This window comes from Haplochromis burtoni, unplaced genomic scaffold, assembly GCF_018398535.1.
Source record: "Haplochromis burtoni strain Fernald_Lab_line unplaced genomic scaffold, NCSU_Asbu1 Contig_107, whole genome shotgun sequence".
Taxonomy (NCBI): domain Eukaryota; kingdom Metazoa; phylum Chordata; class Actinopteri; order Cichliformes; family Cichlidae; genus Haplochromis; species Haplochromis burtoni.
This window is the reverse complement of record NW_024582468.1, coordinates 1,780,937-1,794,727: the sequence shown is the minus strand read 5'-3', so window position 1 is coordinate 1,794,727 and position 13,791 is coordinate 1,780,937. Positions and strand designations below refer to the sequence as shown.

Sequence of the window (13,791 nt, the reverse complement as noted above, 5' to 3'; positions counted from 1 at the left end):
TCTATCATTTACAACCATGACAATAATTAGAAAGTGATTGATAGATAGTATAGAGTGCGGAAAAATATTTTTTGAAAAATATGAGGGTCATTGGCCATGAGAACTGTAATGTTTTCAAAGATGTTACTGCCTCAAGCATAGTAGTTACAAAAGCTTTACGTAAGAGCCGCCATGTTTGTTGAAAAGGTTTAATGTATTTTGCTCTCTCTGGTCTTATTTTGATGTTTTCTGTCAAACACAAAGTTGTATTGTGAGAGACAATTAAAAAGTTCTTTCAATATAAAGTTGTTACGTTTTTGGCACAAAGATGTTTTACAGGAATCCTTTCAAGCTGAAATGTTTGCCTTCTTCCCAAAAGTTGGAGGACAAAATCTAAACGATACATCTTTACAAAATAAAAGGATTCACTTACCAGCATCCTGAAATCTAACTGAATAAGTTATGTGTATTTTGTTTAAAGGTATTTACTAATGTTTTTTAAAAATTGTTGGAAAAGATTCCAAAATTAACTAAAACTGTCCACCATCTCCGATCTGTGAGACATTAATTGGCATAAACTACAGCTGGGATGTATTTTTATAATATAATATAATGTTGTACAAAACATGTTGTGATCAGGTTGCAGTGCATCAAGTCCTTTAGTTGACGTGTTGATTAAATAAAGCCCACATTGGGCTGACAAAGGTGTGAAGGAGCTGCAGAGTCAGCATCTCTCTCTCGTTCGTGGTTTTTGATTAAGCAGTTTTACTTCGGCTTGAATTCTGCAACCAAAATTCACGCTGAAGACATTTGGCCTCTTTTTTCCAGTGGGGGGGATTTCTATGTTTTGACTTCCATCTAGTGGTGTTCTAGAGGTGATACACACTTTTATGCTACAGTTCTGAGTCGGTGATGATGCTCCCAAGACTTTTTCCTATGTTTTGTACAACTACGAGATTTTTAAAGCCAATATTATTTTTGCTTTAGCTTTCTACATATTTTGCTTTCATACCTTTTTATTGTGGATGTTATGTGCTCCTGCTGTTTTTCAAGGTGACTTGAAAAGCAGTTCCACCTCTGAATGTTTCATAGCTGCTATCACTGACTATGAGAAGATATTTTTGCTAGTATACGATAAAGATTTCTATTCACACAGACAATTTAAATATTTCAGATTTAAATGTCAGACAGTCTTTTCCATGAGCAGTAAGAAGCAGAATATGATGAGCTCAGTTACATTCGACTACAGCCAGTGACAGAACACTTTGCTTTGAATCTACTGAGCCAGAAGCAGATTGTATAACAGCTTGTTATATTTTAAGAAAATCCTTCATCAATTGCAAATTTTCCTCTCATCAATAAAACTGATGTCCATCAGTCCATCAGTGCAATAATGTGCCAGTTCTGTATTTTATATATATTACAGTCCATCTGGAAAGTAATAATAGCATCTTAATCTGTTCCACATGAAACAGCCATATTCCAACATGGATAAAATTAATTTTCATACATAATTTAACACACAACACCCCTTAATGACAAATGAAAAAAATGCTTAAAAGTCTTTGACACCCACAAGTATTTCTGAGTGTGACCCTACAGGCTTGGCACACCTTTTGGGGGGAAGTTTCTGTCATTCTTTTTTCTTCTTTGCAGCACCTCTGCAGCTCCATCATGTTGGTTGGGAGCATTGGCGCACAGATATTTTCAGATCTCTCCAGAGATGTTTGGGTTCTGGTCTGGACTCTGGTTGAGCAACTAAAAGACCTGATGCTCCAGACATGATGCTTGGCATTCAGGCCAAAGAGTGCAATCTGTGTTTCATCAGACCGGAGAATTTAGTTTCTCATCTGATAAAAAGGAAGGACTCCCATCTGAGAGCACTTCAGGTACCTTTTGGCAAACTCCAGCTGAACTATCATGTGGCTTTTACTAAGCAATCACTTCCATCTGGTCACTGTATCATACAGGCCTGGGTAGAGTGCAGCAGAAATACTTGTCCTTCCGGAAAGTTTTCCTCTCTCCATAGAGCAACGCTGGATTTCTGTCAGTGGCCATTGAACTCCCTGACTATTGCTGAGACTGGCCAGGCAGCCAACTCTTGGAAGAGTTCTGGTGGTTCCAAATGTCTTCCATTCGTGGTTGATGGAGGCCACTGAGCTCACTGTGACCTTTAATGCTGCAGATATGTTTCTTTTCCCCCCCCAATCTCTTCATCGATACCAGTTTCTGAGGTAAAGGCCATGAATACTTACTACAATACTATTTTCATTTTTTAGTTTCCATAGATTCACAAGAATTTCAACTCTTTTCACTCATTATGGGGTAGTATGTGTGGAATTTTAAGTAAAAATTAATTCAATTTATTCTGGAATAAGGCTGTAACAGGAAAAACATGTGGAACCTGTTCTGCAAATACTTTCCAGACACACTGCATAATCATGGCAATAATTAAAAAGTGATAATGTATAGTGTGGAAAATATTTTTGAAAAATACAAGCATTATCGAATGATGCCACTGCTAAAGCACTGTCATTCTCATAACTCTCAAAAACACAAAGCATATTGTCAAACTATATTAAAAAACCAAACAAACACACAAAAACAGCAATAGTGCAAATGATTACACGTATAAGCTGCTGAACCTTCCTCTCATTGCACTGCTAGATGATCACAACAGTGCTTCTTGGCACATGGAAGCAGACCTACACAACATGAAGAGGCACAAATGTATATCTACAGTAAAGCCTGGACAGGAATTGAATTGGGCTGTACTAATGTAAAACCATAACAGACTGTGTTTGGTACAAAATGACTTATGTCAGCATCACAGTGCTCAAACACTCCAGTGTGGAAACAAAAGTACTGTTACATTTGGAAGATGAGGTATTTACAGACAGTTTATAGAATTTAAGGTAATACACATCTTCAGTCCAAAGGCAAAGTGAATAAATGTAAACACCAACCATTACACTAACATTTAAATCATTTGTGAACACCATTAAGCATCAACCTCCCAACTTTTTTTTAAAGCGAGTGACATAAATGTCAAAGTCCTCCCCTCTCCTCCAATTTCTGGAAAAGGGCCAGGCTGCGGAGACGAGACTGTCTTTCTCCGTTCTTCCACAGAATGAGCAGGTGGTCCGCCGAGCATGTAACCAAACCTTTCTCCGTGAAACTTACGAACATCTGAAATAAGTCCAAAAGACATTACTGCAGCCCTGGCATTACATAATTATAAGAAAGAACTTTAGTTTAAGCCTTATGTACCTGGACTGCTCCTGAGTGTCCAATCAGATCTCCAGTCAACTCTAGCATCCTAATGTTGGGAATGTCTATAACCTTCTTTGAAGGAGGCCCAGATTGTTTGTTTGAACGGCCAAAACTCCACATCCCAAAGAACCCTGTCGCGTGGACAGAAAAGTACTGTTACAGGATACCCAAGGAAACTGTACTTGTTGCTGATGATATTGCTGTTAAAAATTTATTTTCTGTGTTTACGGGTAGAGACGACAGATGACAGGATAGGCTAAAAACAGCATTACCATGACTGTCAGAATAGTAACTAATAGGTCTGCTCTAAACGTCATAATAATGATGTGACAGGAACACTGACTTGTGCTAACCTGCTACACACCACTTTTATTTCATATACACAATACCACGTCTGGCCAACATTACAGCACTCCCACCTCCACACACACATTCCTCAGTCTTTAAAGTTTCCAGTCATAATTATTCATAAGTAAGTAATAGATCATGGGGAATCTAGTTTTAGCAGTGTGTGTGTGTGTGTGTGTGTGTGTGTGTGTGTGTGTGTGTGTGTGTGTGTGTGTGTGTGTCTCACCTGAAGAAGCTGGTTCAGCCGGCAAAGGCAAGTCTTGGATCTCCCACATCCTCACACTGCCATCTTCAGAGCAGGACATCAGCTCACTAAAACAGAGGCAGTGTCACACACATACACACACAGATTGTCTGCATAGCAACAGCTATTTGAATAATAGTCGCAGGCTGATTTACTGCTAGATAATTATATTGAAAACAAAACTATTAATTATTACATTTGATTAAAAATGCACTGGTTCATGGCTGTCCAAAAAAATCTTTTATCAGTGAAAGATATGACTCCCTACATATTTATCATGTGGCCGTCTTGTCTTGTAGGCATAAATCTACTAATGTTTAGATAATAAACAGAAGCTTGATTCACAGTAGAGAAGGCACAGAAGCCAAGAAAGCCTTAAGATTCAGTCTATGAGGGTTCAACATAACATAAACCAGGAATAATGAGGCTTCCCTTAGTGTTATGGATGAAAACAGCAGGAAGGCAGTATTGGCGCTACAGCTGAACTACATGAGGGTTGACTCAGTGAAAGAGAGAAAATATTTCAGCCTGGAGTTGATTTGAGCACCTGGAACTCCATTAAAGTGTCCTTTATCAAAACACCTGTTCAACAACTTCAGAGGAAAAGCAATTATTTCAGCTCCACCACAAGTTTGTTTCACACAGCAAGACAATATGTTAAGAACAAGATAAAACATCAGCTGACTGTATGACTGCTTGTTTAGTTTTCCATAATCTTTATATTTGGAAGATATCTTTTTAAACTGTCTACAAGCCCAGTCTTTCATACCTGCAGCTTTCAGAGATTTACTCCACCGCATTTATTTCAAAGTTGCAGTTACTACTTATTTTGCACATTTAGATCCTTTATACAATAAGACTTATTTAATTTGTTGGTGCCCTGTATAAAACCATGGACAAAAAACAAGAAATAAAATCAGCAAACTTTGGTAATATAAAAGTAACTTTTGACTGGTACTGTACATGCTCTTAAGAATTAAGTAAAATATGTCCTGACCTATGAACCTGACTGAGACTGTTTTTAATTTTGCGGGTAACTCAGACTTTAATAACATTACAGTGTTAGCCAAAGTGTTTTTACAGTGTTTTTACAGTGTTAGCCAAACTAATTCTCTGAATTAGTTTGGCTAACAGTCACTGCTCATGAACATGTTACTCTAACATGAACATGTTACTATAGAGTCAGTCTCACTCCCTCTTGAAAGTTGAGTAAATTGTACTAAGCTTTCACTGATCCTTTGTGTCTAACGTTTCCCCACAAGTAATCTAATCACGTTGCCGTCATAGCAATCACCAGACTCTCATCCTTCAGTTGGACAAACTCCAACTCAACCATCTTGATCTGCAGTTGTTCGGTTATGAAGATGAGCTGTGAGTTGGAGGGTCACCCCAACCACAACCAACAGCAGGTATAACTTAGACACTATGATTCTTACAACTGTAGTGTCTATGGTCAGCATGTAGGAAGTACCACATAAAGATTTTTCATTTTTTACATTTGACCTCATTTCATATCTGCCTTTCTTTCAAGTTGAAAGAAACTCCATCATGCTACCCTTATCTGATTTTTACTACACTACAAACCGCTCAAGTACTTTTCAAAAGAACAAAGAAAAACCAAATGAATACATACAAAAGTATTCCTTTAAAAGTTAATACTAACTAGAGAGTGAGCTCTGAGGGTTTCTTTTTTATGAATGTATTCAAGTAAGCATAGATCGCTGTGGAGTGCATGTGCAAACTGCCCAAGCTACAGCTATTGATTTTCAGGTGGGTTGTTTAGTTTTCCTTTCAGAAAGTATTTTGCCCGTGTGTGTTCTAGAGGGTAAAAAAAAGAAGTCTTAGAAAAGGTGTAAGATCTTACCAGTCAGACAGCAGCATGGTGTGTAACACATTAGAGTCGTGGGCAACCTTTCTGTAGGCCACCACGCTTCTGGTCTGAACACTGTAGACGTAGAGACCGCTGCCCACAGCAGCAAGGATGAGCTACAACACACACAAACAGAAAGTTCTCATTTTAAATGACAATAAAACAACAGAGTATTCCCAGTATACAAGCCCATCCTGCCCTTTCCTGTCCTCACATTTCCATTGGTGGTCAGGTGCTGAATGGACATCTCGCTGGGTTTAGGAGCCCCCATTCGTATTTCAGTCTGATTGTAGTCTTGAGACTCCTCCCAGAGAATGTGTTCATAGGCCAGGAGGTTCCACTCAGTCGCATTCCATAAGATCAACTCGCCCATATGGGACCCGCTGGCGAAGAGCCCGTCTGAAGAACACAAGAGGAAAAGGCATGAGTCCAGGGCTACAAACACAGTGAGAATAAAGTGTTGACATAGCTTCTAAATGTATCAAACCTGGCGACCAGGTGATGGCGGCTGTGGCTGCAAACAGTCCTAGAGAGTCTACAGGAAAAGAGCTTACTGATTTAAATACTCTGTAAAAATGAGTTCACGGTCTCAGCTCCTCATTTTGGGCCATCTCGGATAAAAAGTGAAGTCTATTTTGTAAATCTTGGACTATGTTTCACCAAGGAGGATTATCTGTGGCCACTAATTGGCTAACGGCTGGTGATTGGAAAGTCGACAGCCATCGAGAAAGCAGTTTAACAGTGAGACACGCACATCTTTGTCAGACCCGTTTTAGTTTTTTTAGTTTTTAAATCAAGATAACAAAGGGTGAAAACGCTAATCTCAAGCCTTTGAAACAGATCTTCAGTAGCTACATCCACCTTTTACATGGTCTGTGGGTTCAAAATGCAGTCTCTTTGCAGCTTAAAAATCAAACAGACACACCGAGTTTCAGACTGACCATTGACGTTGATAAGAGCTCGGATCTGATCCTGGTGGTCGGACAGGCAGCGGATCTCAGCCACTGACAGAGAGGAATCAGCAGAAACTGTCAAGCTGTAGATCACTGCAAAGACAAAGGAATATTTTGTTTCAAATAACGCACTTTTAATCTACTGATCTGTTCATCCGCACCATATTTTGTGCTCTTACTTATTTTTTTATCCATGGCAGCTGCTATGTAGTTCTTCGGCAGTTCAATCAAAGCAGTGATTCCTTCGACACGTCAAAACACAAAAACATTGATCAGCGTCAGCGGCCAGCACGGTTGGTGTAACAGTAAAAATGTGGTTGTGCGACGCATTTTTTTCTCACCAGTATCACTGTGGTTGGGTCGCTGACACTGCAGCTGAAAGTCTCTATTCCACACGCATAGTTCTTCCCCACCAGAGAGCCACACACACAGTCGCTCGAGCACCAGCAAACACTGAGACAGACACACAGCTGGATCAGGATGTGAAATATCATTTTAGATTTTTTTTTTTTAATTGTTTTAGATTTTTAATTTCTATATACACCAAAATAATTTGGTGGAAAATTCGTCCTTAAGAAAGGCACTAAGGAAAAAAAATGCCAACATCAAGAGATGATGAGCAGATCCTGACGTTTCTAATGAAGAAAAGGAAGAAACTGAGATTCTGGATTCATCCAATTCTCACAAGAAGGCAGCGACAGAGACAATTGGATGATTTGATCCAGCAATTGAAGCTGTATCATGAGTACATTCGTACAACATATTTGAAGATGTCAGTGGGGCAGTTTGGTATTATTTTACTATTTGTATATCCAGGATTGGTGCGCATTTTGAGCTATGTGCACACTGGTTGCCAAATGCGTGGTCTGATTGGTCAGATCACTTTATTCTGATCTAAAGAAAAAAATCTGAAAACTCAAGCTTGGTTCCAAAACAAATATGTCCAAACTCATCCAGCAAAATCCTGCAGTCTTTGTGAACAGCTGCATTAAGAATGGGTGAGTCTGAAATATCTGCACAGAGAGCAAATTATGTATTCTTCTGCCATATATACAGCAGAGGACCATATGTTTTTATGGGACATAACATAGAAAAATAGAAACCATCTGTTCACCACCACAGTGGATTTTAAATGAAACAGTGACGATGTAACTGAGATGCAGTCTCTCAGCTTTAATTTAAGGGCTTTAGCTGAAGAATTGCATTAATAGTGTAGGGAAAAAAAACTGTGTATACACAGTTTTCCATTTTCACTTCCAAAAATAAATAGCTGATAATACAGATGCAAGATGTGTGTGTGTGTGTGTGTGTGTGTGTGTGTGTGTGTGTGTGTGTTTTTAGGGATTTCAAAGGTGTTTTTTGCTACCTTTACAGAAGAATGAAGATCTGAAATGGTCTGGACCCTGTTGCCTGTATCAGGGTCCCACAGCTGACAAGCAGGATTAAGGAGAATCAAGCCTGAATCACAAAGTCATGAATTACTCATGAAACACTTGCTGTACATTTGTGTGCATTGTTTCAGGATACACTGAGGCTTCGGTCTGAAGAGGCAGTGATAAGCGAGGTGTTCAGTGTGACTTCATTTTTGCAGGTGATGGTGGTTATGGCTGTTATCTGCTGAGAATGGCCTCTCAGCTCCTGCAGCCTCTCCCCAGTCTAGCAATCGGACAAGCAAAAATAAAAGCAATTAGCAATTAGTCCCACTGTGCTGTGTGCAATTTCGCAAGACGCAGAAAGAAAGAAAAAAAACTGGCAGCATATTACCTCAACATTCCACACCAAAACAAGGCCATCATCCCCTGCTGAGGCACATCTGGGTAACATGAGAAGAAAGGTAAGAGTTATTTCTTGAATTTAGACTCCTGTGTCACACTGGCCCCTCAGCTGAGAATTGTAGGATTGGCAGGACTCTGCTTTAGCAGGTCGACTAGTCAATTGCAGATACAATCTATTCATACAAGGAATCATTTCCTGCAGCTTCATCTCCACCGAGAAATGTTAAAAAAAAATACATCTGTCCTGGGGCTTATCGCGTTACTTGCTTTCTGACCCTGAACCATCCAAACTGCCTGTTCCCAAAACCAACAGACAGGATGAGCGGATAAAACAGAGACAAAATGAGAAGAGAGGAAGTGTTGAGGATACATTTTCAGACTTCAAAAGCAATCTGGAGAGAATTTTCTGGCCTTTGCCCCCAACTGTGGACCTGTGAGCAGAGAGGACGAGACCCAAAGGAGGAGGTGATTACTGGAGGAGACCAGGCGTAAAGCAACCCCCCCTCCACCCTGACATACACACACACTTAGGTTGGGTATAAATCCCAATCTTACACTTATGCAGGTCCACTCTACCATCCCAGTGTGTAGCATGCTTCCACAATACAGCGCAAACGAGGAGAGCAGGTGCAAAGCTTTATGTGTGTGTGTGTGTGTGTGTGTGTGTGTGTGTGTGTGTGTGTGTGTGTGTGTGTGTACGGACAGTATTAAAAGGCTTTGGTTATACTGTACCATACACACACCATCACATAGTGGTGATGATTGGGCTCCTGTCATGCTCTGTAAGTTTGTTGTAGGTGAGGATCTCCTGTCAATCATAGTGGGATGGAGGCCAGCCAAGGGTAGAGAGGAGAGAGGTTATAGAGGGAAAGAGAGATAAGAGAGGGCAGGAGAGGCGAGAAGGAGGGTTGGGGAAGGGGAGAGGGGGCCGTTTGCGGTCGGCTTACCTGAAGTCATCAATCTGCACCAGAAATCGAACAATGTCAAAATGTCCTTTCAGCACCTGCAGCTCAGTGAAGCAGTTTTTGGGCTGTTCCTCTCCAATGCACAGCACAGGGCTTTTCTGCAGACACAAGAGGGAAAGCAGTGAGACAAACAGGCCGCGGTGCTGTACACCCAGCCCTGAGGCTGAGAGTAGATAGGGAAGACAAGAGTACGGGAAGAAAGAAGTGGAAAGCAAACTTGTACTTCTAAGCAAATATATTTTTAAGGGATACAAATTGGCATTTATATTTTTATTCACTTTACCCATCTTACAAAAAAAGAATAGCCATCGCTGCATTCTGATTTTATATCAAAAACATGACAAATATACCAGCTGTTCAATTGTTACTTTTTCTGTAGAGTGAGTTGTTTTGCTTCTCATACTTAAATCCCAACTGGCAATATGTTGGAGTTTTTTGTCATATGTACAATAAGATGGGTGGAGGGTTTCATTACTTCCCTGATATTGTTACTACTCATGAACGTGCTTAACATTTAGTGCCTGTTACAGGTTTCTTATGGAAGCACTTTGCATTGTTATCCTGAAATACCTTTTTGACACAGCTGATAAGGCCTATGTTTTATAGGCTAAACTGTTTTGGAATAGCTAGCGATATACATATTATATAGGTAATTCATGTTCTACTTCATAATGTAAGTGGGCTTCTCAGCAACCATCATACATTTCAGTCTATGTCCTGTCCACAAAGTATAAGCATGGTCTGACACCACCATGTTAAAATACTACATCTCTGATATTGGCCTTACTTTGAGAATAAATCCAGCATAAAATATTTTGAGCATTGAGTTTAGTAACAAGGAAATTATCTGTCTTTTATCAAACTGAAAATAACAAAAAAACACTTTATCACTTTATTATTATTATTATTATTATTATTATTATTATTATTATTAACTGCTTTTTTAACGGATTGTTAAAGTAAATACAGAATAAATCATTGACATGGCAGCAGTTCAGTGCATTCATTAGCAGGTGGACTTGGTAAAAACAATCTGCTGAAGTTCGAACTCAGCATGCGAAGGATGAAGAAAAGTGATTTAAGTGAGTGAACGTGGAGTGCCGGACATGCTGGTCTGACTATTTCAGAAACTGCTGATCTACTGGGATTTTCCTGCACAGCCATCTTTAGGGTTTACAGAGAAATGTCCAATGAGAAAATTTCTAGTGAACAGCAGTGAAAAAGTCAGAGATCAAAGGAGAACAGCCAGACTGCTTTGACCTAAAATGGGGATAAAAGCAAATCCAACAACCATTTATTACAGCCAAGGCGTGTAGAAGAGCACCTCTGAAGACACAACACACCAAACCTTGAAGCAGATATGAAATGTTGCCCAGTCTGATAAGTCTCCATTTCTGCTTTAAAATTTGGATCGTAAAGTCAGAATTTGGGAGTTAAAAAACAAAACAAAACTTGAAAGCATGGAATAGTTCTGTCTGGTGGTGATAAAATGGTCTGGGGATAGTCAAAAGAGCCTGGATGACCTGGATGACTGTGAACCTTCACAGAGATGCGGTGTCGGGGATAGTTTTTTGGCACACTTTGGGTTCCTCAGTATCAAGTGATCAACATTTAAACATCAAATCCTATCAGAGTATTGTTGCTGACCATGTCCATCTTTTCATGGCCCCAGTGAACACATCTTCCGATGATTGCTTCCATCAGAACACAACATGTTACAAAGCTCAGATCACATTAAGATGGTCTCTTTTACATGACAATGAGCTCCTGTGCTCATATGGTCTCCAGTCACCAAATCCCAGTCTACCATGGGATTGGGATGTGAAGGAATGGAAGATGGCAGCAACTGTGTGTGACCACTACAAAGGTAAAAGGGTGTACTAGCAATGTGTAACTAGCAAAGTGACCGGTGAGTGTTTACGCCTGTATTTAGTGGATATTTATATCACATACTGAGACAGGCTTCCTGAACATGGAGGTACAATCTGCTTTGGAATACATGAGTCTTTGGAGGAGTTTGGAGGAGAGGAGCGTTTATGGAACAAATTACAGCATATTTCCATAAGTTACACAGGTAGACTCATAAAATCATCACATACATTCCCAAACAAGGTATGCTGCAAACACGAGCTCCCAGGCTCAGCTTACCTCCGCTGAGCTCTGAGCTTCCCGACCACCGAGAATCCACCGGAGCATGACGTCAGCCGGTCAGACACAGTAAAGCCAGTTTTTACAAACGCTTCTCTGAACACGAACCCAAAACTCAAAGCACAACAAAGCAGCTAGCTAACGTTACAAGCTTCTCTATCTGAAAAGTCCCCAGCGTCACACAGAAACAGCCTCTCGCCGTTTTCACTGTGAGGAAGCTTCGGCGGGTAACGCTTCGGTTTGTTGGACAGATAATTTAATTTCGCCAGAACTGAGAGAGTCACGTTAATACTGCAGTTTTCAGCTACATGTTTCAAAAGGTTTTCAGTCACGACCACAACAAACCATTCATGTGACTACGGAAGCTTTGCATGGACACGATTCACTGAAGTCGAATGATAATTGGGAAGTAAATATATTTAGACCGCTGCGCATTTTTAAGGTTTCATGGACTTTTGCGACACTTGGAAAAATGAACCCAGCATCCACTCAGGCAGTGTTTGTATTCGTTTGTGTGTTTTGCTTAAAATAATCTGTCCATGCCTATTTAAAACTAATAAATCTGCACTCCGAAGTTGCTTTACTTTTCAGCATAATGTTACATTAAAGCTTGAAATGTATTAATAATAATAATAAAAATACTGAATTAACAATTGGGCGATATAAATAAATAACGACATAAATGCAATTAATGATAAAATAATAAGCTACACACGTTGAAAGCATAGATCTTGATAGAAATAGCAGTGGACCTGTAGAAACCAAAAACAACTTAATCCGGAGGGGTTGTTTTGTTGTTGTTGTTGTTTTGTTTTTTACTTTGAGATTCTCATTTATGAATTTCCGTCTCGAACAGGGACTGACAGAAATCTGGTCTTGAGCAAGGTCAGTCTTTGGAACAACCTCAATGAATCCTGTTACAAAGGTAACACATGTTGAATTTCAGTCAAAAGTGAAATCACTTTTTTATGTTGGTCACACCAAACCTGGGTCTCAGTGCACTTTTAAGCTCAGTAGCGATATAAGCAGATTTAGTTAAATATAACCAATAAAACCCAGGTTGCCTTTTTGGTACATAGGCGAGTCAGATGCAAGGCCTGCAAATCCACAGCAAAAATTACTTGCTGTTGAGAAAATGAGGGAAACAGTCTAATCTGGGAAAGCTGGAGGTATTTTTTTAAATATTTTAAACAGTTATTACTCAAAAATGAAGCTTTTTATGCTCCACTTTAAGAAATATTCTGCAGATATACATGAAAACAGCCTACTACTATCAAATTATTTACATTCATCAGTCTGCACAATGAAGCTCAAACATTCAAGATTGCTAAAACACATTTTGGAATCAGGTCAGATCTTTAAATGAGCGTCATTCCTCTTCGTACAACTAGATGGCAGTGTGTAACAGTAACACAAGATCAGAAGAAGTCTCAAAACTACTAGTGAGGAAAATCCTTTTTTTTTTATCAGTTGTTTCCTTTTGTATAAAAAAATGATGATGTAATTCTTTTTTTTATATACAGATGGGTCAGTTCAGCATTTTCTGCCCACAGTTTCCTCTCTTCCTCTTGTTTATTTTTTTTTTCCTTCATCGACTTCTGCAATAATGCTGACCTTCTCTTCAACCAAACCTTCTTCCTCAGCTTTACAATCTCTTTCTTTGAGTGTATTCCCTGTTAACACACACATACACACACACACGCGCGCGCACCCCTAGCTGAGTCTGCTCCTGCTCCCCCAATTGAGACGACACGCAGTGTAGGGCCTGTGACCTTCATGGTGGCTCAGATCTGTGGCTGGCACTGATTTCTGATTTAGTGTCGATCCGCTGCGCTTGTCAGGGGCTGCGAGGTGCTTTCCATGCGGTAATAGAAAAGCTCAAGGGCAGCTAGAGAAAGGAGGAGGGTTAGGGCAAGGGATCGGTTGAGGTGGAGTGAATGGGTTTTAGATGTGAGAATGTTTGTTTTACTACAGTATCTGTTAGATATCTGAATGGATGGGTCAAAAATTTAGATTGCAGAGCACTGTTTTGAATCAATATATAATTATTAGAAAAGTTGTGACTCGTGATCCTGTTACTGAGAGTCTACTGTTACTGAATAAATTGTGCTAGATGAAAAGTCAGAGAATGAGAAAAATCAGAAGAACATGTGGCCATGATGGTAGCACTTGTTAGTGTTTCAGGATTGAATGAATTGGATCAAGTGGCAGATATTATTATGTAAACAATGTAGAC

General features: G+C 39.7%; 1 protein-coding gene across 1 annotated transcript; it reads right to left on the bottom strand.

Annotated features, from left to right (window-relative positions):
• Positions 1 to 391: 391 nt before the first annotated feature.
• wdr41 (WD repeat domain 41) lies at positions 392 to 11,927 on the bottom strand. The gene is made up of 13 exons (XM_005929841.3): positions 11,556 to 11,927; positions 9,390 to 9,505; positions 8,432 to 8,480; positions 8,195 to 8,323; positions 8,034 to 8,096; positions 7,009 to 7,120; positions 6,847 to 6,909; positions 6,656 to 6,760; positions 5,929 to 6,113; positions 5,709 to 5,830; positions 3,827 to 3,912; positions 3,250 to 3,383; positions 392 to 3,168 (listed from the first exon to the last, which is right to left on the bottom strand). Exons 1-13 carry the CDS (start codon positions 11,601 to 11,603, stop codon positions 3,028 to 3,030), a joined length of 1,353 nt encoding a protein of 450 aa, XP_005929903.1. The 5' UTR covers positions 11,604 to 11,927; the 3' UTR covers positions 392 to 3,027.
• Between the last annotated feature and the right edge of the window lie 1,864 nt (positions 11,928 to 13,791).